Source organism: Salvelinus fontinalis, chromosome 37, assembly GCF_029448725.1.
Source record: "Salvelinus fontinalis isolate EN_2023a chromosome 37, ASM2944872v1, whole genome shotgun sequence".
Classification (NCBI taxonomy): Eukaryota; Metazoa; Chordata; class Actinopteri; order Salmoniformes; family Salmonidae; genus Salvelinus; species Salvelinus fontinalis.
In genome coordinates this window covers 17,784,128-17,807,550 of record NC_074701.1, presented here as the reverse complement: position 1 = coordinate 17,807,550, position 23,423 = coordinate 17,784,128, and the positions used below count along the sequence as shown (strand labels likewise).

The following is a 23,423-nucleotide window of genomic DNA, read 5'->3' as shown; positions in this document are numbered from 1 at the left end:
TGTCATAAGGTGAATGCACCAATTTGTAAGTCGCTCTGGATAAGAGCGTCTGCTAAATGACTTAAATGTAAATGTAAATGTAACATCGACCATATATACAGTGCATTCGGAAAGTATCCAGACCCTTTGACTTTTTCCACATTTTGTTACGTTACAGCCTTATTCTAAAATGTATTCAATGTTTTTCCCCTCATCAATCTACACACAATAGCCCATAATGATAAAGCAAAAACTTAAGAAATTGTTGTGAATGTGTGTTATATAAAAATGTAAACAGTATTCAGACCCTTTGCTATGAGACTTGAAATTGAGTTGAGGTGAATCCTGTTTCCATTGATCATCTTGATGTTTCTAGGATAATCAATGGAAACGGGTCAATTCAATTGATTGGACATGATTTAGAAAGGCACACACCTGTCTATATAAGGTCCTACAGCTGACAGTGCATATCATAGCAAAAACCAAGCCATGAGGTCGACGGAATTGTCCGTAGATCTTCGAGACAAGATTGTGTCGAGGCACAGACTTGGGGAAGTGTACCAAAGCATTTCTGCAGCATTGAAGGTCCCCAAGAATACTGTGGCCTCCATTATTAAATGGATGAAATTTGGGACCACCAAAACTCTTCCTAGAGCTGGCCGCCCAGCCAAACTGAGCAATCATGGGAGAAGGGCCTTGGTCAGGGAGGTGACCAAGAACCCAATGGCCACTGGCAGAGCTCTGGAGTTCCTCTGTGGAGATGGGAGAATCTTCCAGAAGGACAACCATCTCTGCAGCACTCCACTAATCAGGCCTTTATGGCTGTGGCTAGATGGAAGCTACTCTTCAGTAAAAGGCACATGACAGCCTGCTTGGAGTTTGCCAAAAAGTACCTAAAGGACTCCGAGACCATGATTAACAAGATTCTCTGGTCTGATGAAACCAAGATTGAAGTCTTTGGCATGAATGCCAAGCGTCACGTCTGGAGGAAATCTGGCACCATCCCTAAGGTGAAGCATGGTGGTGGCAGCATCATGCTGTTGGGTTGTTTTTCAGCGGCAGGGACTGGGAAACTAGTCAGGATCGAGGGAAAGCTGAACGGAGCAAAGTACAAAGAGATCCTTGATTAAAAACCTGCACCGGAGCGCCCAGGACCTCAGACTGGGGTGAAAGTTCACCTTCCACCTGGACAAAGCAGGAGTGGCTTCGGGACAAGTCTCAATATTCTAGAGTGGCCCAGCCAGAGCCCGGACTTGAACCTGATTGAACAAGAGAGAGAGAGCTGAAAATAGCTGTGCAGCGATGCTCCCCATCCAACCTAACAAGAGCCTAAGAGGATCTGCACAGAAGATTGGGAGAAACTCCCTTAATACAGATGTGCCAAGCTTGTAGCGTCATACCCAAGAAGACTCCAATTTGTACAAATTTCTAAAAACTAGTTTTTGCTTTGTCATTATGGGTATTGTGTGTAGATTGAGGGGGAAAACAATTTAATACATTTTAGAACAAGGCTGTCGCATAACAAAATTTGGAAAAAGCCAACGGGTCTGAATACTTTCCGAATGCACTGTAGTTCTAAGTCAACAGAAACCGTTGATCAAGGAAAAAAACAAGCATTCGAAGCCTAGATCAGATTTAACAATGGCCAAAGGTGAGATTTGTGCACAGGTGTGTCAAGGTATCAAGGTAGTTCCTGTTGCACGTAATGTGTAACCACCTTGATGTGTACTGTAAATATACTTTCTCACAATGGCGGCCCAAGAGGAACTATTTCAAATGAAACTCATTACAGAGCTGTCCAATCAAGGTAAGAGTTATTCTTAGTCGCATGGCTAGGTTAGAGTGAAGGATGTAGCTTTATGTTCGACATATTCGTTATGTATTTGCAGTTCGATGACTCCAGCTCTTTCATAGCCTGCCCTGACGTTAACCGTTGACATTAAAAATGGATACGTAGCCAATTCTTTTCGGTGGTTTGAGGCATGTAAATAACACGTCTTCAACTCGAATGTAACCTAACTTAAATTAAACGTATGACTTTTTCTGTCTTCATTTGTGTCTGTACAGTTTAGTACTCATTAGTTAGAGCGCTGTTGCGTTCAGGGCAAGGGGAAATTATGTAAGGAATAATGTAGCCTAGCTTTATCTGAGGGGTCTTATCTATGTTTTCGATGGATTTTTGTTTATTTTGCACACATTTTTAATTTGCCCTTGCTGAAGAAAGACCTTGCCATATCTATTGACTAACAATAGTAGACTTCTGAGGAAGTTCTCAGGCGTCATTCTGGGTTTTTAGCCATATATATATAGAACTTCCTCAGAAGTTCTAGGCTTATTTCTCTCACCACAAAACAGACACGAATTCACAACGGATGGTCATCACACTTGATTTAAACTGTCTTTCTGTTCCTCATATTTCTTTATTCAATAAATGTTTCCAGACACATCGTAAGGGGGAATAACAAAAGGTGCATACGAGGTCAGTGTAGTCTGAGGTGCCCTCTGAATCACCTGGATATTATTTGGAACACCATATGAATAAACATTGAGTGTGCAACTCCAGCAAAAATGAATCACTACATTCAGAGTGAGGAGGGGTAGGGGTGCGGTTAGCCAGCATGATGTGGTGTTAGAGCAGCCGTGTTGAATATTCACGTGACCTGAATGTTGTACCCTAAAGGGAATAGTACTTGACCAGGTTTTCAGATTTAAATATGAATGCGCAGTGCCTCACGGTAGGGTATCTACTAAGCAACCAATGCTGATTATGTTACATATACACTGAACAGAAATAGAAAACGCAACATGTAAAGTGTTGGTCACATGTTTCATGAGCTGGAAAAAAGATTCCAGAAATTGTTCATATTAACAAAAAGCTTATTTCTCTCAAATTTGGTGCACAAATTTGTTTACATCCCTGTTAGTGAGCATTTCTCCTTCGCCATTATATTCCATCCACCTGACAGGTGTGGCATATCAAGAAGCTGATTAAACAGCATGATCATTAAACTGGTGCACCTTATGATGGGGACAATAAAAGGCCAATGTAAAATGTGCAGTTTTATCACACAATGCCACAGATGTCTTAACTTTTAAAGGAGCGTGCAATTGGCATGCTGACTGAATGTTCACCAGAGCTGTTGCCAGGGAATTGAATGTGAATTTCTCAACCATCAACCGCCTCCAACGTCGTTTTAGAGAATATGGCAGTACGACCAATCGGCCTCACAACCACAGACCACGTGTAATCACGCCAGCCCAGGACCTCCACATCTGGCTTCTTCACCTGCAGGATTGTCTGAGACCAGCCACCCGGACAGCTGATGAAACTTTGGTTTTGCACAACCGAAGAATTTCTGCACAAACTGTCAGAAATTGTCTCAGGGAAGCTTATCTGCGTGCTCATTGTCCTCAACCGAGGTCTTGACCTGACTGCAGTTTGGCGTCGTAACTGACTTCAGTGGGCAAATGCTCACCTTCGATGGCCACTGGCACGCTGGAGAAGTGTGCTCTTCACGGATGAATCACAGTTTCAACTGTACCGGGCAGATGGCAGTATGGCGTTGTGTGGGTGAGCAGTTTGCCGATGTCAACGTTGTGAACAGAGTGCCTCGTGATGGTGGGGTTATGGTACGGGTAGGCCTAAGCTACGGACAACAAACACAATTGCATTTTATCGATGGCAATTTGAATGCACAGAGATACCGTGACGAGATCCTGAGGCCCATTGTCATGCCATTCATCCGCCCCCATCACCTCATGTTTCAGCATGATAATGCACAGCCACATGTCGCAAGGATCTGTACACAATTCCTGGAAGCTGAAAATGTCCCAGTTCTTCCATGGCCTGCATACTCACCAGACATGTCACCCATTGAGCATGTTTGGGATGCTATGGATCAACGTGTACGACATCGTGTTCGTGTTCCAGGAGTGGGACATCATTCCACAGGCCACAATCAACAGCCTGATCATCTCTATACGAAGGAGATGTGCCGTGCTGCATAAGGCAAATTGTGGTCACATCAGGTACTGACGGGTTTTCTGATCCACGCTCCTTATTTAAAGGTATCTGTGACCAACAGATGCATATCTGTATTCCCAGTCATGTGATATCCATATATTAGGGCCTCGTTTATTTGAAATGACTGATTTCATCATGTGAACTGTAACTCAGTAAAATCTCAGAAATTGTTGCATGTTCCGTTTATATTTTTGTTCAATGTAAGTCAGTTATCCTCAGCTGTAGTAAAGGTACAGTAGTAGACTTTTATCATACCACTGTGTAGGAATCTATTATTGTTATGCCTCCTGAGAATGAAACATAATGGCCTAAGGGAGAGCTTCAACATCAATTGATGATCAAAATAATGTGTGTTTTGTTGACGTTTTCGATCTCCTTTCACAGTGGCTATACATTCCAACATCCAGTTCTTTGTAAAGATCCAGGCATTCATAGATACAGCTTTATGGAGCGAACTATACATAAGCCTGCCCAGACCTTGTAAAAAAGCTCGCTCATGAGGCACTGATGATCTTGGCAAACAGCTGGGTTTGGAACAGCCTTTATTCCGTGTCTTTCTATATTGATAAACATTATTTTGTGTGGTTTTAATCTAAACTATCTCAAGTATATGTAGCAGAGCATTGAGATAATTGTTAAGGTTTATGTGAGTAATAGTCATGTTTCACTTAGCATGTGAGGCAGTCATTGGGTTGGAATTAATAGATATGTTTCCACATGGTTGTTCTGTTTTAAGAAACCCAATAAGAGTTCAAGTATGTTTCCTCTTGTGGGATGATGAACAGTTGAAGATGACTGACTGGAATCCTTTGATCCCTACAGCTGTCCATGAGTATGAGGGTCTTCAGAGGGAGCATGAGAGAGCCACCATGGAGGTCAGTGTTGTATAAGGCTTGTTATAACTGTTCAGTTCATGTGTATAGGTATCCATGCAACAGGTCTTGGGGAAGTGTGCGTTATTTCAACTGTGTTTGCACTTAATGATTGATAGTGATTAATGATGAAAGAAAATGAAGGTTTGCTTATTTTGTTCAATGATTGTACGTGTGAAAGAGAGACTGTGTGTATGGGACTGTGTGTGCGTATATATGTGTGTGTGTGAGAGAGAGAGAGAGAGAGAGAGAGAGAGAGAGAGAGAGAGAGAGAGAGAGATGCTTTATTGTGGTGCTATAGCAGGGCTTAGAATCATGGCAGACATGGCTTGGAAAACCTGGAGGCAAATTCAATCAGTGCCATTTCCCTACAATTCTCCAGATAGTGGTTATTTTAGCATGGCAGACAAAACAAACGAACATAAACTGCCCTGTACATATTATACTACTCAGGACTCTTTGAACTAGCCAGTACTTTCACTGCAATGCTTTCAAGAGAGAAAAGAGCTCATGAATTGTATTATATCAGATTTACATGCTGTTGTGATAAACGTTCATTCTCATATCATATGTATTGTATGCATTGTGCCTCGGAGATATCAATGTAGTCTGAATTTTGGAGGATTTTGCTTTCATCATTTCACTTTCAGCTATGTGGTGGTGGTTTATATAGCACTTGTTAAGGTTCATATTGGGAAGCCTTTTTACAGAGTCCATCATCTTCATGACCTCAGCTGTTCTCCCACTGAAATGTCGCTCTCAGATTGAGTTCAAGTGGAGTATGATCTTGCAAAGACTGGCTCAATGAAGGTAGGACACCAATGTAAATAAATACAATTGTTCTCTTTTGTGTTTGGTCATATAAGTGTCAACGGATGCAGGCAGAGAGAGACGAAGCAGTCAAAAGGCTTGAAGAGTTTCAAAAAGGTGAGAACATTAAAAAAAAAATATATATATGTTTTAGTCAAATCAATCTCTCGTCAAAGATGATTGATCTAATATTGATCTGATATTCTTACATATCAGGTTGCTATTGTTTTCCTCCTGATAACATATGCATCATTGGCAACGAGTCAGGGATTGTACAGGAGGGACTGTAAACACCTACAGTTCTGTTATGTAATGTTTACCATAGCATTCTTTTCATGCTATCAACCACACTATCTCTGCTGCTGTGACCTTTGAACCCTGGACTCACTATGAACAATGTGTGTTTGTCATTTACCTTGGGTAAAAGGCACACCCTTTAGGCGGTAACACGGCTTTGTTTACACTTTTACTTGCCACTTCTGTCAATGCAAATTGATTAACCTTTAGTTATATCAGAGAAACGTACAGTCATATGATTTTCTTTTGTAAATACTAGTCTTCAGTATGCAAAATGACACTTAAAGCGTCTTCTCTGCTTCTTCTCCACTATTTCTGTTTCCTTCCACACATACAAATGTGCTTGAAATACAATGCATTTCTGTGTATTTTCGCAGGGAATTTTTTTCTTAAAACCAAAATGCGTCACACAAACCACTAAAGCCAGTAATTTGATCTCTGGAATTTTAGAAGGTATAAATATTGTCAGAGATGGTTGAAATAGTTGTTCTTTGTAATCACGTCAGTCGAGGGATTTTCATCTGAATAAATGTGGCTTCTGCTCCTACATCTACTATTTCTCCAGCCCAAAAACACATATTTTGTTTGACTTCCAATTTAATAGAGGCTGCCTTGCTATGCCAAGCAGCTGCATATTAGGACCTATTACGTGATTTCATAGCTCTGAGAAAATTGCTCCTATTCACAAAGAAACGACGGGACGAAGAGGGAGAGAAAAAAGCCCCCAACACACAATCACGTCTTTTCAATTGACGATGGCAAGGTTGATGACAACATGACCATTGTGTTATAATGATAAGACCACAAAGGCATCTGCCCCCTCATCAAGGCTTCAGTACGGCTGCAGATACAATTTAATTCACTGCTCTGTCTGCTCGCTGATACCATTATACCGCACGTCAGCACAGGGGTAATCACTGTCTTCCCCGACAGGAGGGAAAAAGAGGGGAGAAAAAGATGGAGCGATGATGGTGAGGCCGAAACGTACAATTAAGACTGCCAATTCTGACATGTCAGAACCCCAGTCGCCCCGCACTTGTACACTTTCCACTTCCAGGCCTGTTTATTTACCATGCCTACCAGTAATTACAATTAATGTGTAATTTATTTCAAGGCGTCCTTTGCTGGTGTTGAGTGTGTTGGGCATTATGGAGTCTGTGAAAGAGCGGAGCCACAGAGATGCTAGGATGAAACTGTCAGCTAAGTGCTATTGAATGACTTATGTGGAGAGGGTGCAGGAGGAACTTTGATATCGCAGGCACAGACGTTCATCAAGTTTCAATTAGGTGTCATTGGGAAGGGATAGGCCTGTGTTAACGGCATTAATTCCTATTTTTCCCCTTCGACCACAATGTTTAATTAGTTAAGTGGCAGTAAGCCTGTTCTCTTTTATTGGGGTTTGTGATTACGCCTGCAAATGAAGTCAACGTTTAGAGCATTAAGTGTGTCTCTGAAAGTTTTTTTTTGGCTAAAGGGAGATTTTATACTTTACAGTTTAAAAAGTCTTACATCAGGGGCTAGAAAATGGTCGCAAAATTTTCATATTTTATCCTACAGTCAATCTCATGCCCTTTTGAGTTTCCATCAGCAATTTCCATCAATAAACACTAACTAACCACTCTGGTGAAATGATCCATCATGGTTCTATAATCTTTTGTCATGTCTGACCATGAACACACAATGACATTAATTAAATTGTAATAAAATGCACCCATTGTTGCAGGGAGGTTGTTTTCTTTGACCTTCCTATAGTGGTTTTACATAGTCTCAAATGTGTTTTCATAGTTCCACTGATGTTGTGATTTTTCCGGAAAGCAGAATCAATAAGACCTCAGTGGCATTAGTCATATTATTTAACTTCTTTTTAAATTGAAAAGAGAATAAATGTGGTTCATGGCAAATGTCTGACACAAAAGAAACCACAAACATACATACTTACACTACCGTTCAAAAGTTTAGGGTCACTTAGAAATGTCCTTGTTTTTGAAAGAAAAGCGCATTTTTTGTCCATTAAAAAAAAAACAAATTGATCATAAATACAGTGTAGACATTGTTAATGTTGTAAATGACTATTGTAGCTGGAAATGGCAAATTTTTTATGGAATATCTACATCGGTGTACAGAGTCCCATTATCAGCAACCATCACTCCTGTGTTCCAATGGCACGTTGTGTTAGCTAATCCAAAAGGGTTTTCTAATTGATCATTAGAAAACCATTTTGCAATTATGTTACCACAGCTGAAAACTGTTGTTCTGATTAAAGAAGCAATACAACTGGTATTCTTTAGACTAGTTGAGTATCTGGAGCATCAGCATTTGTGGGTTCGATGACAGGCTCAAAATGTCCCGAAACAAATAACTTTCTTCTGAAACTCGTCAGTCTATTCTTGATCTGAGACATGAAGGCTATTCCATGCGAGAAATTGCCAAGAAACTGCAGATCTCGTACAACGCTGTGTACTACTCCCTTCACAGAACAGCGCAAACTGTCTAACCAGAAGAGAAAGAGGAGTGGGAGGGCCTGGTGCACAACTGAGCAAGAGGACAAGTACATTAGAGTGTCTAGTTTGAGAAACAGACACATCACAAGTCCTCAAATGACAGCTTCATTAAATAGTACCCGCAAAACACCAGTCTCAACGTCAACAGTGAAGAGGCGACTCCGGGATGCTGGCATTCTAGGCAGAGTTCCTCTGTCCAGTGTCTGTGTTCTTTTGCCCATCTTAATCTTTTATTTTTTATTGGCCAGCAACTCTGCCTAGAAGGCCAGCATCCCGGAGTCACTTCTTCACTGTTGACGTTGAGACTTGTGTTTTGCGGGTACTATCAGCCGTTTCCAGCAACAATAGTCATTTACAACATTTACAACATTAACAATGTCTACACTGTATTCCTGATCCATTTGATGTTATTTTAATGAACAAAAAATGCGCTTTTCTTTCAAAAACAAGGACATTTCAAAGTGACCCCAAACTTTTGAACAGTAGTGTATATTGTTGTGACCTTGTGTTGACATGAGTATATTTCTTAGTAAATGTAGAAAAAGTATCAGATTCCACAGTAAGTGTGTCAACAGAAATGTACATTTTTATCTTGCTTAGCTTGTTTTGTAAAAAGTGCATAAGATGTGCACAATTCCCTAATCGTCTCATCCTTGAGGTGTAACGTTACCTCTAACCTTGGGATGTAAGGCTAATTGTAAAAGCAACTAAATATTTCCAACCAAAGACATGTAAAAAAATATTTATGATATTCAAGACTGAAACATAAAACAACATAAAGATATGAGCTCCAATAGAGTTCCACAGTATGAGTCATAATACCCATAAAACCTAGAGGTCAATCTTGGTTCCAATCTTTTTTCCACCATTCATTTTTTCCCATAGGGGTTTTTAAAAACACTTAAAATAAGGGCTGTGTTTTGTGTACGCTTACTCTGTTGTGACGTTTTGATAACCGTGTAAACTTCTCTAGTAGAAGGTGACTTTTATAAATATATTCACCTGTATTTACCCCCCAAAAATGAAATGTGAATTAGCTGCTAATGTGGCTATCATAAAGAACTACAAATACCATGATGATCTGGACGAGACTCGAATCGAGGCAAAGGTAAGAATCTCTGAATTCTAATGTTAGCTAAATGTAGAAATGAATAAATTGTCAACATTTATTTAAATGGACAATTCTGTAAACTGTCATGTGTAAGTTTTAAATTGACAATACCTGCTAGCAAAGGTGTCAGCTAGAGATTACATGCAGGAGCTTGCAGGGATTTGTAGCTTTGCATGATGTCTACTTTAATGCTAATTAGCTTTTTCGAATCTGGGTGTAAATAGAACCGAATATATTGATAAAAGTAATCTTGTCCGAGAGAGATTTACACGGTTATCAAAATGTCACGCCAGGGTAAGCCTGCACGAAATACAGAACTTATTTTAAGTGTTTTTAAAATCCCCTATGGGAAAAATGATTGGAACCATTTCCCTGTTTGACTGCTAGGTTTTATGGGTATTATGACACCTCCACTGTGGGGCTCTATAAGGTGAACCTTAGAATCAGACCACATGGCAAACATGTTGCCTACAGTATGCCAACAAGAAATATAGTTTAGGCTTAAAGTTATGGGCTCCCGAGTGGCACAGCTGTCTAAGGCACTGCATCACAGTGCTAGAGGCGTCACTACAGACCCTGGTTTGATTCCAGGCTATATCACAATCCCATAGAGTCCCATAGGGCGGTGCACAATTAGCCCAGCGTCGGCCCGGGTTTGGCCCGGGGTAAGCCTTCATTGTAAATAAGAATTGCTCTTAACTGACTTGCCTAGTTAAATAAAGGTTCAATAAAAATTAAAAATAAACTTTGCTATTGATAAAAATAGATAAATGACTTAGACCCCAATTCAATCAATCGCAGATAAAGGAAAAAAAAGTACTGCACAATGTTTACGCTGGATTGGAGGTGTTCAACAGTGTTGTTTCTGTCACTCTCCTACAGTGTCCCACATGGTCATTGAAGAGGTCAACAGCATTCAGGATAACCTGGACATAGAGAGGACATGCAGACAGAGTGTGGAAGCCCTGGCCTCCAAGGTGGGTCAGCCTAACGAGCAATGAAGGACTTTGCCCTTTGTATGCTCCCAATTCTTCCCTTGAAACAAATATTGCACCTAATTTCTCTGTAGACACCATCATTCTTGGTGCAAAAAATGTACTAACATTTTCTGTACAAAAATTGGTCCTGTAATCCAGTGTACAGTTATTTTGTGAAATGCTTGCCAAATGTCTAGGTCTGATTCAGAGTAGGCAGAGTGATTTCTCAGCCCGCTGAAGCTGGACTCATCACTCTAATCATTACCCACACAATTCTTTGGACAGAAGCCCTCTGCTTCCACCTGGCAGTTCTGCCATGGGTGGAGGAGAGTTTCTGTACAATACCTCCTCCTCCCAACAATCCAGTCCCAGCCAGGCATGGTTGGCCACATGCAGCTGTGCTTTCTACACATATGAATGTTTTTGCTATAACGTTTATCTCTTCTTTTAAAAAATGATGTTCTGGGGAGAACTCTGATGGTGCTCTTTCAATAAGGATTATTTGATGTTATTACAGTTGCTATTGGGCATCTATATGGCCATCTATGTATTTGCATATTTTGTCATGTTTGAAATGCTATTCGATTACAGTTTTATTTTATTGCTTTGGTGCAATTTTCACAAGTACAGTATGTGGTACATTTTCACAAGTACAGTGTGTGGTACATTTTCACAAGTACAGTATGTGGTACATTTTCACAAGTACAGTGTGTGGTACATTTTCACAAGTACAGTATGTGGTACATTTTCACAAGTACAGTATGTGGTACATTTTCACAACTCTTACTACAGTTGTTTCAAAATTCTAAGTACATTTTCAATTGACTAAGTACAACACACAAACTCATACAGTCACTTTTTCACCAAACTTAATCAGTGTTTCATCTAGAAATAATAATGTTTCACATTGCAATGCATGTTCATATAAAGTAAATGCCTTTCACAATGCAATGCTCACATTACTTTTGATATAATGATCTTGTCTTTTGTTAAAATACATTTTACTATTACTTAATCCGACTGTTCTTAAACGTTTGGTAAACCTGTAGATTTGCCATGTAAACTGGTTTGTCTACTACAGATTCTGAGAACTACATAATGAAAATGTATATCTGTAAAGTAGAAACATAAAAAGTATGATACACTACATTACCAAAAGTATGTGGACACCTGCTCGTTGAACATCTTATTCCAAAACCATGGGCATTAATATGGAGTTGGTCCTCTCTTTGCTGCTATAACATCCTCCACTCTTCTGGGAAGGCTTTCCACTAGATGTTGGAACATTGCTGCGGGGGTTTGCTTCTATTCAGCCACAAGAGCATTTGTGAGGTCGGGCACTGATTTTGGGCAATTAGGCCTGGCTCGCAGTCGGCGTTCCAATTCATCCCAAAGGGGTTCGATGGGGTTGAGGTTAGGGCTCCATGCAGGCCATTCAAGTTCTTCCACACTGATCTCGACAAACCGTTTCTGTATGGACATCGCTTTGCGAACGAGGCATTGTCATGCTGAAACAGGAAAGGGCCTTCCCCAAACTGTTGCCACAAAGGTGGAAGCACAGAATCGTCTAGAATGTAATTGTGTGCTGTAGCGATAACATTTCCCTTCACTGGAACTAATCCACCAAACTTTACAGTTGGCACAATGCGTTCGAGCAGGTGGCGTTCTCCTGACATCCGCCAAATCTAGATTGATCTGTCGGTCTGCCAGGTGGTGAAGCGTGATTCATCACTCCAGAGAACACGTTTCCACTGCTCCAGAATCCAATGGCGGCAAGCTTTATACCACTCCAGCCTATGCTTGGCATTGCGCATGGTGATCTTAGGCTTGTGTGCGGCTCGCCCACGAACAGTTCTTGTGCTGACGTTACTTCCTGTCAGCAACAGGTGTATAAATTTGAAGGTATTTTTTAATTTTTTTTATTTAACCTTTATTTAACCAGGTAGGCTAGTTGAAAACAAGTTCTCAATTACAACTGCGTCCTGGCCAAAATAAAGCAAAGCAGTGCGATACAAACAACAACACAAGAGTTACACATGGAATAAACAAGTGTACAGTCAATAACACAATAGGAAAAAAATTAAGTCTATATACAGTGTGTGCAAATGGCGTGAGGAGGTAAGGCAAGAAATAGGCCATAGTAGCAAGTAATAACAATTTATCAAGTTAACACTGGAGTGATAGATGTGCAGATGATGATGTGCAAGTAGAATACTTGTCACGTCCTGGCCATAGAGAGGGTTTTTAGTCTCTATTTTGGTTAAGCCAGGGTGTGATTAGGGTGGGCATTCTATGTGTTATATTTCTTTGTTTTTGGCCAAGTGTGGTTCCCAATCAGAGGCAGCTGTCTATCGTTGTCTCTGATTGGGAATCATACTTAAGCAGCCTTTTCCCACCTGTGTTTTGTGGGTAGTTGTTTTCTGTTTAGTTTCTGCACCTTACAGAACTGTTTCGTTTCTCACTTTGTTATTTTGGTTGAGTGTTTTTGGTGAATAAATTATCATGAACACGTGCTGCGCTTTGGTCCACTTCTTCAGACGAGCGTTACAATACTGGTGTGCAAAAGAGCAGAACAATAAATAAAAACAATGTGGGGATGAGGTAGGTAGATTGGATGGGCTATTTACAGATGGGCTATATACAGCTGCAGCGATCGGTTAGCTGCTCGGGTAGCTGATGTTTACAGTTAGTGATGGAAATATAAGTCTTCAGCTTCAGCGATTTTTGCAATTCGTTCCAGTCATTGGCAGCAGAGAACGGGAAGGAAAGGCGGCCAAAGGAGGTGTTGGCTTTGGGGCTGACCAGTGAGATATACCTGCTGGAGCGTGTGCTACGGGTGGAGGTTGTTATCGTGACCAGGGAGCTGAGATAAGGCGGAGCTTTACCTAGCAAAGACTTATAGATGACCTGGAGCCAGTGGGTCTGGCGACAAATATGTAGCGAGGGCCAGCCGATTAGAGCATACAGGTTTCAGTGGTGGGTGGTATATGGGGCTTTGGTGACAAAACGGATGGCGCTGTGATAGATTGCATCCAGTTTGCTGAGTAGAGTGTTGGAGGCTATTTTGTAAATGACATCGCCGAAGTCGAGGATCAGTAGGATAGTCAGTTTTGCTAGGGTATGTTTGGCGGCGTGAGTGAAGGAGGCTTTGTTGCGGAATAGAAAGCCGATTCTAGATTTAATTTTGGATTGGAGATGTTTAATCTGAGTCTGGAAGGAGAGTTTACAGTCTAGCCAGACACCTAGGTATTTGTAGTTTTGTACTGTACATACTTTTGTACTCTGCATTCGGAAAGTTTTCAGACCCATTGACTTTTTCCACATTTTGTTAAATTACAGCCTTATTCTAAAATTGATTTAATTGGCTGCAATTTCTGAGGCTGGTAACTAATGAACTTATCCTCTGCATCAGTGGTAAGTCTGAGTCTACCTTTCCTGTGGAGGTCCTAATGAGAGCCAGTTTCATCATAGCGCTTGATGGTTTTTGAGACTGCACTTGAAGAAACTTTCAAAGTTCTTGAAATGTTCCAGATTGACTGACCTTCACGTATTTAAAGTAATGATGTACTGTCATTTCTCTTTGCTTATTTGAGCTGTTCTTGCCATAATATGGACTTGGTCTTTTACCAAATAGGGCCATCTTCTGTATACCACCCCTACCTTTTCACAACACAACTGATTGTCTCAAACGCATTAAGAAGGAAATAAATTCCACACCAGTTAATTGAAATGCATTCCAGGTGACTACCTCATGAAGCTGGTAGAGAGAATGCAAAGATTGTGCAAAGCTCTCATCAAGGCAAAGGTTGGAATCTCAAATATAAAATATATTTTTGGTTACTACGTGATTCCATATGTGTTATTTCATAGTTTTGATGTAGAAAATAGTAAAAATAAAGAAAAACCCTTGAATGAGTAGGTGTGTCCAAACTTTTGACTAGTACTGTAAATATTCACACAATATAGGTTAGAATCACCTTTGGCAGTGATTACAACTGTGAGTCTTTCTGGGTAATTCTCTTAAGAGGTTTGCACACCTGGATTGTACAATATTTGCCCATTATTCTTTTCAAAATTCTTCAAGCTCTGTCAAATTGGTTGTTGCTCATTGCTAGACAACCGTTTTCAAGTCTTGTTATAGATTTTCAGTCTGATTTGTGTCAAAACTGTAACTCGGCTACTCAGGAACATTCACTGTCCTCTTGGTAAGCAACTCCAGTGTAGATTTGGCCTTGTGTTTTAGGTTATTGTTCTGCTGAAAGGACATCTCCCAGTGTCTGGTAGAAAGCTACCAGCTTTCCTCTAGGATTTTTCCTGTGCTTAGCTCCATTCGATATATATTTTTTTTATCCTGAAAAACTGCCCAGTCCTTAACGATTACAAGCATACCCATAACATGATACATTCAAAACTATGCTTGAAAATATGGAGAGGGGTACTAAATTTACATTTTAGTCATTTAGCAGTGCAGTTATTTAAATCCAGACCTATGTCAGGCTTGGATTCGCAATAGCAAAAGGTTTTCCCCCAGGTGCATGAACAATGAGGATATTTACTGCGATTTCAATGAGAACCTATGGCCAAATGCTCAAGGCATGCTTGATGCAAACTAGTGCCTGCTAAACATTGTTAAACATGATCACATCTCTGATCACACATGGGATAGAAACGATGGTAACTTGATTTTCAGTCAATTTTAATAGGTAGTGCAAATGTATTGCCTAATGTGAAAAAAGTGTAATATACTGTAATTTACAGTACTCATAATTTACATTCAAAAGGCAATTTTGAAAAATGTATCTTAAATATTTTGCTATTGGTTTTTGCTGGTTGTTAAAATAACTAAATTGAGAAGATATCAATATGTTGTGTTTTGGTGATTAAACCAGTATTTCACAGTAAACTTATATTTTGGATCAATGATTGTATAGTGAAAGATGTCTACAAACAAAATGAATTCAGAATGAAAGATTACAATTTAAGACTTGGTGCATTGCAAGTGTTAACAGTTTGGAGTTTTGTACTAAGAGTTTTGAAAATTCACCACATATGTGTGAAAATAGTAAAGAATGTAGAACACATGATACAAATGAATTGTTGTCGACAACAACCACTTGGAAATATTGTACTGTTGTCCAGGAGAAAAAGTTAAATGTCAAATGATGGGGCTTCCCTTTTTCTTGTATTTGCGCATTACTTTCGTGAAGTAACTAGAGCACATTGTAAAACGTTTCCCTCTAAATGTACAGCATTATACTGATAGTATAGTTGCCAGCTAAATACTGTAACTTTGCTTCACACAGGGATGCTGTAAAATGTTTTACAGTAAGAAACACAGTGCTGTATTATACAATACATCATAAAACTGTAAATGAATGAGCCTACTGTAATCATTACACCAACACAGCTGTATTATATAATTACAGTCATTTACTGGCAACTCCTCTGCCAGTATAATGCTGTAAATTTACAGTACAGCATGTTACCGTAATCCATTTTACTGTAATATTTCTTCAGTAATTGTAATGAATGGATGAATGAACAAATAAATTAAATTAATTGAAGAGGTTTGTATTTTACTGTAATTGAATGGGATTGGTGCAAGCATATTACAGCATATCAAATATATACACTACTGGTCAAAAGTTTTAGAACACCTACTCATTCAAGGATTTTTCTTTATTTTTACTATTTTCTACATTGTAGAATAATAGTGAAGACATCAAAACTATGAAATACAGTGCCTTGCAAAAGTATTCATCCCCTTTGATGTTTTTCCTATTTTGTTGCATTACAACCCGTAATTTAAATGGATTTTTATTTGGATTTCATGTAATGGACATACACAAAATAGTCGAACTCAGTGAAGTGAAATGAAAAACAATAACTTCTTTCAAAAAATTTAAAAAAAATATTTATGGAAAGTGATGCGTGTATATGTATTCACCTCCTTTGCTTTGAAGCCCCTAAATAAGATCTGGTGCCACCAATTACCTTCAGAAGTCACATAATTAGTTAGATTGCACACAGGTGGACTTTATTTAAGTGTCACATGATCTGTCACATGATCTTAGTATATATACGCATGTTCTGAAAGGCCCCAGACTCTTCAACACCACTAAGCAAGCGGCACCATGAGGACCAAGGTGCTCTCCAAACAGGTCAGGGACAAAGTTGTGGAGAAGTACAGATCAGGGTTGGGTTATAAAAAAATATCCAACATTTTGAACATCCCACGAAGCACCATTTAAATCCATTATTAAAAAATGGAAAGAATATGGCACCACAACAAACCTGCCAAGAGACGGCCGGCCCACCAAAACTCACGGCCCAGGCAAGGAGGGCATTAATCAGAGAGGCAACAAAGAAACCAAAGATAACCTTGAAGGAAATGCAAAGCTTCACAGCGGAGATTGGAGTATCGGTCCATAGGACCACTTTAAGCCATACACTCCACAGAGCTGGGCTTTACGGAAGTGTGGCCAGAAAAAGACATGCTTAGAGAAAAAAAGAAGCAAACACGTTTGGTGTTCGCCAAAAGGCATGTGGGAGACTCCCCAAACATATGGAAGAAGGTACTCTGGTCAGATGAGACTACAATTGAGCTTTTTGGCCATCAAGGAATAAGCTATGTCTGGCGCAAACCCAACACCTCTCATCACTCCGAGAACACTATCCCCACAGTGAAGCATGGTGGTGGCAGCATCATGCTGTGGGGATGTTTGAAGGAATGATGGATGGCGCTAAATACAGGGAAATTCTTGAGGGAAACCTGTTTCAGTCTTCCAGAGATTTGAGACTGGGACGGAGGTTCACCTTCCAGCAGGGCAAAAACCCTAAGCATACTGCTAAAGCAACACTCAAGTGGTTAAAGGGGAAACATTTAAATGTCTTGGAATGGCCTAGTCAAAGCCCAGACCTCAATCCAATTGAGAATCTGTGGTATGACTTAAAGATTGCTCTACACCAGCGGAACCCATCTAACTTGAAGGAGTTGGAGCAGTTTTGCCTTGAAGAATGGGCAAAATCCCAGTGGCTAGATGTGCCAAGCTTATAGAGACATACCCCAAGAGACTTGCAGCTGTAATTGCTGCAAAAGGTGGCTCTACAAATAATTGAGTTTGCGGGGGTGAATAGTTATGCACGCTCAAGTTTTCTGTTTTTTTGTCTTATTTCTTGTATGTTTCACAATAAAAAATATTTTGCATCTTCAAAATGGTAGGCATGTTGTGTAAATCAAATGATACAAACTCTCCAAAAATCCTTTTTAATTCCAGGTTGTAAGGCAAAAAAATAGGAAAAATGCCAAGGGGGGTGAATACTTTCGCAAGCCACTGTAACACATATGGAATCATTTATTAACCAAAATATATTTTGTATTTGAGATTATTCAAATAGCCACACTTTGCCTTGATGACAGCTTTACATACTCTTGGCATTCTCTCAACCAGCTTCAAGAGTTAGTCACCTGGAATGCCTTTCAATTAACAGGTGTGCCTTCTTAAAAGTTCATTTGAGGAATTTCTTTCCTTCTTAATTCGTTTGAGCCAATCAGTTGTGTTGTGACAAGGTAGGGCTGGTATTCAGAATAAAGCCCTATTTTGTAAAAGACCTAGTCCATATTATGGCAAGAACAGCTCAAATAAGCAAAGAGAAATGACAGTCCAGGCTATCTCTGCCGCCCCATGAGCTAATCAATTGTGTTGTGACAAGGTAGGGGTGGTATACAGAAGATAGACCTATTTTGTAAAAGACCAAGTGCATATTATGGCAAGAACAGCTCAAATAAGCAAAGAGAAATGACAGTCCATCATTACTTTAAGACATGAAGGTCAGTTAATATGTAACATTTCAAGAACTTATAAAGTTTCTTCAAGTGCATTCAAAAAAACCATCAAGCGCTATGATGAAACTGGCTCTCATGAGTACCACCACAGGAATGGAAGACCCAGAGTTACCTCTGCTGCAGAAGATACATTCATTAGAGTTACCAGCCTCAGAAATTGCAACCCAAATGAATTCTTCACAGAGTTCAAGTTACAGACACATCTCAACATCAACTGTTCAGATGAGAGGAATTGCTGCAAAGAAACCACTAATAAAAGACACCAATAAGAAGAAGAGACTTGCTTGGGCCAAGAAACACGAGCAATGTACATTAGACTGGTCGAAATTTGTCCTTTGGTCTGGAGTCCAAATTGGAGATTTTTGGTTCCAAACGCTGTGTCTTTGTGAGACGCGGTGTGGGTGAATGGATGATCTCCTCATGTGTATTTCCCACAGTAAGGCATGGAGGAGGAGGTGTTATGGTGTTGGGATGCTTTACTGGTGACACTGTCTGTGATTTCTTTAGAATTCAAGGCACACTTAATAAGCATGGCTACCACAGCATTCTGCAGCGATACGCCATCCCATCTGGTTTTGGCTTAGTGGGACTATCATTTGTTTTTCATCAGGACAATGACCCAACACACCACCTAGCTATGTAAGGGCTAGAAGGAGAGTGATGAAGTGCCACATCAGATGACCTAGCCTCCACAATTCCCCGAACTGAACCAAATTGAGATGGTTTGGGATGAATCGTACAGCAGAGTGAAGGAAAAGCAGCCAACAAGTGGTCAGCATATGTGGGAACTCCTTCAAGACTGTTGGAAAAGCATTCCAAGTGAAGCTGGTTGAGAGAATGCCAAGAGTGTGCAAAGCTGTCATCAAGACAAAGGGTGGCTATTTGAAGAATCTAAAATATAAAATATATTTTGATTTGTTTAACACTATTTTGGTTACTACATGATTCCATATCTGTTATTTCATGGTTTTGAAGTCTTCACTATTATTCTACAATGTAGAAAATAGTAAAGATAAAGAAAAACCCTTGAATGAGTAGGTGTTCTAAAAGTTTTGACCGGTAGTGTATAAATATTTGGTCTTTAATATCACAGGCCATAACAAAGGCTTCCAAACTTGTAGTGGCTTCAGTGAAAAACAAACCAAGGATATAGCAAATACTCAACCATTAAAGGTTTGAGGCTTGCTGCAACTCCAATATCTCCCCTATACACATTTAATTGTTGTGGCACTACTACCACATATCAGTTCAATTGGTACAGCATTGTCACTCACGGGTGCAACAAATGTAGCCTCTTACAAGGCACTCCACAAAATATGCTAATGAACCAGAAACAACAATACCATTCACCCACTAGTGCTAAAAAGTTTTTGGGCACTCCAAAAATACAGTAGGGTACTGTATTCTGTGGGGTGGAATTACAGTACCATTCTAAATACAGTACTTCTTTAGAGTAATGTATTTTTAAACCAAAGTTTCATTTATCATTTACCAGTTATACCTAAAATCATCAAGAATGCATTGCGATTTACGGCTATTTACTGTAACTAATTAATATGGTACATTGCTGTTTTATTGTATAATTCTGGAAAAACAACAGGATATATTAGCTGCTAAAAATATTCCACTTCACTGCCGCTTCAAGAAGATATTTACTAAAATAGTCTGAGCTTCATGCATCTCACCCAACAGCATGAGGTTGGTGCCTGAAACTGAACATTGTAGTCTACAGTAAGCATAAGTTATTATTGTAAAGAAATACAGTATGTTAGAGTAATTTTTACAGGAGGCTTCAAACTACAGTTTATAACAGTATTTTTCAGCATTTTGCCCATAATGCAGTGCCATCTACAGAATTTATTATGTGAAAGACATTGAAGGTATTTTACTGTTCATTCTACAGTGTTTTAGTGTTTACAGAAAAGTCTTACAGTCCAGTGCTTCTCAAACCTCTACTCAGGGACCCCCAGATGTTTCACAATGTTGTTGTAGCCCTGAACTAGCTCACCTGATTCACTAATCAAGGGCTTGATGATTAAATCAGGTGTGGTAGCTCTGGAATAGATCTCCTAAGGCACCTCCTACCTTATAGGGTTTTGTGATATGACACCACTTTAGTCTAATGACCAGATCAGAATGAAGTTGTAGACTTGACTTAGACCAGGGGTCTTTAAAAAATGTGCCCAGGGACCCCTTCCCAGGAAAACCTGTGACCCAGGGACCCCCATCATATGTTAGCGAAAAATATGTATTTTCACGTCTTGTCTTATCATCAGGTGAATTAAGAAATAATCAACATTTATAAATTAATAGATTTGGTTGATTGTTTTTCATTATTTTGACCTCCCAACATGACGTGGAAACAACATTGATTCAACCAGTGTGTTCCCAGTGGGTTAACTGTGATTAATATGCTTGATCCCAATCCCATTTTGCAGGCACCTGATCATGAACTTGTTTTCCTACTGACTCATCACTTAGACACTAATATAATGCTTCACAGGTGTTTCCCAATAAGTAAACAATGGAATCAGGCCATTGCCCTAATATCAGTCAAGGTGGCTGTATCATTGGAAGAGGAAGTGTACACTAACTTAAGCCTATTAACTAGAAAGGTAGCTTCAAACACATTTTTGCTACTACAAGATTCCATATGTGTTATTTCATAGTTTTGATGTCTTCACTATATTCTCTTCACTATTATTCTACAATGTAGAAAATAGTAAAAAATAAAGAAAAACCGTGGAATGAGTAGATGTTCTAAAAATTTTGACCGGTAGTGTATTTTGGTAGGTTTCAAGTAAAAAGACAGCTTTATTGACCCTCGTGAAAATGTATTTAATTTTCTTGAGCCCAGTGCTGCTAATTTTGCCTGCCAACAGCACACAAGGAAAGCCAGAGAGAAAAAAAGTTCAAGAAAAATCGTAAACTCTCCAACATTTTGAATTAAAAAGCAATAATAGCGTGAGCCTGCTATTTGTCGCCAGTCAAATCAGATGTTTTGTGTTGATGTTTGCTCAAGGAAGATGAGGGGGCTGTGACTTTGTAATCGTGACCTCTGAAGCGCCGCGGAGAGCCTTCCTGCGAGCATGCCTGAGTATGTAATTTCATACATTCGCTCTCATCAATAGTAGATTATTATCAAAGACTATGATTCTGTGTTATGTATTGTTGATTGCATTTTTAAAATATGCGCTTTAAAGGGCATCATCAGAAGATGGAATTGCTGCATTCTGCACTGACTAGGATGTCATTAATACATGCCTCTTTTATAGCTCTGCTTCCTTTTTCTCCTCACACTTTCTGTCCCAAATCACATCAACAAATGTGCGTCATTTTCATCCATCGTCTTGCCTTAGGCTTCATTATTCTTTACTTAGTAGTAGTATGCCTAAATTGGCACAAGGGACGTCTTGATGATAGAACCAAAAAATTTGAACGTTTCATACAGCCAGTTCAATATGGATGGCTTAGGCTGAACTGATCAAATTTGGATTTTGTAAAGAAAAGGGATACAAAGTCCAGCATGCCATAGGAATGAGGGATGTAATGTAAATAGATGTGTTTCATAAAATACTGTGATTGTGTCTAAAAGCAGGCATACATTGTCATCAGGCCTTTCCCCTGGCTCTTTGTATTGAGATGGCTGATTATTGCTTGTGCATCCTTCCCCGATGCCACTTACCGGCACAGTGTGATTGACGGGACGCTGAATGAAGAAATCGGACCAACATTTTATCTGACATATCTTGCGCCACATTTCCTATTATCTGTGCATGACACTTTACTATAATACAACTATAATAGTTTGACTGTAATTACAGCAGGTTGATGTTTATTGGGATAAGTCTTGTCCTGGAGGCAGAAGTGAGTGATTTCTGCTAGATGGGTCAGCTGCAAAATCAAAATTGGCTATAATGTGGAAATGAATGGAAACACGTGTGTGTGTGTGTGTGTGTGTGTGTGTGTGTGTGTGTGTGTGTGTGTGTGTGTGTGTGTGTGTGTGTGTGTGTGTGTGTGTGTGTGTGTGTGTGTGTGTGTGTGTGTGTGTGTGTGTGTGTACAGTGGGGAGAACAAGTATTTGATACACTGCCGATTTTGCAGGTTTTCCTACTTACAAAGCATGTAGGTACACTTCAACTGTGAGAGACGGAATCTAAAACAAAAATCCAGAAAATCACATTGTATGATTTTTAAGTAATTGGTTTGCATTTTATTGCATGACACAAGTATTTGATCATCTACCAACCAGTAAGAATTCCGGCTCTCACAGACCTGTTACTATTTCTTTAAGAATCCCTCCTGTTCCTCACTCATTACCTGTATTAACTGCATCTGTATGAACTCGTTACCTGTATAAAAGACACCTGTCCACACACTCAATCAAACAGACTCCAACCTCTCCACAATGGCCAAGACCAGAGAGCTGTGTAAGGACATCAGGGATAAAATTGTAGACCTGCACAAGGCTGGGATGGGCTACAGGACAATAGGCAAGCAGCTTGGTGAGAAGGCAACAACTGTTGGCGCAATTATTAGAAAATGGAAGAAGTTCAAGATGACGGTCAATCACCCTCGGTCTGGGGCTCCATGCAAGATCTCACCTCGTGGGGCATCAATGATCATGAGGAAGGTGAGGGATCAGCCCAGAACTACACGGAAGGACCTGGTCAATGACCTGAAGAGAGCTGGGACCACAGTCTCAAAGAAAACCATAAGTAACACACTACGCCGTCATGGATTAAAATCCTGCAGCGCGCGCAAGGTCCCCCTGCTCAAGCCAGAGCATGTCCAGGCCCGTCTGAAGTTTGCCAATGACCATCTGGATGATCCAGAGGAGGAATGGGAGAAGGTCATGTGGTCTGATGAGACAAAAATATAGCTTTTTGGTCTGAACTCCACTCGCCGTGTTTGGAGGAAGAAGAAGAATGAGTACAACCCCAAGAACACCATCCCAACCGTGAAGCATGGAGGTGGGAACATCATTCTTTGGGAATGCTTTTCTG

At 39.9% G+C, this 23,423-nt stretch overlaps 1 protein-coding gene across 1 annotated transcript in view; it reads left to right on the top strand.

Moving 5' to 3' along the window:
- The first annotated feature begins 1,643 nt into the window (after positions 1-1,643).
- Positions 1,644-23,423, top strand: part of shtn1 (shootin 1) — a 55,245-nt gene continuing 33,465 nt past the window's right edge. The window contains exons 1-4 of the mRNA XM_055902228.1: positions 1,644-1,786; positions 4,826-4,878; positions 5,742-5,802; positions 10,477-10,571. Coding sequence (XP_055758203.1) covers positions 1,729-1,786; positions 4,826-4,878; positions 5,742-5,802; positions 10,477-10,571 — 267 coding nt within the window. The 5' untranslated portion in view covers positions 1,644-1,728. The remainder of the gene's footprint in view (positions 1,787-4,825; positions 4,879-5,741; positions 5,803-10,476; positions 10,572-23,423) is intronic.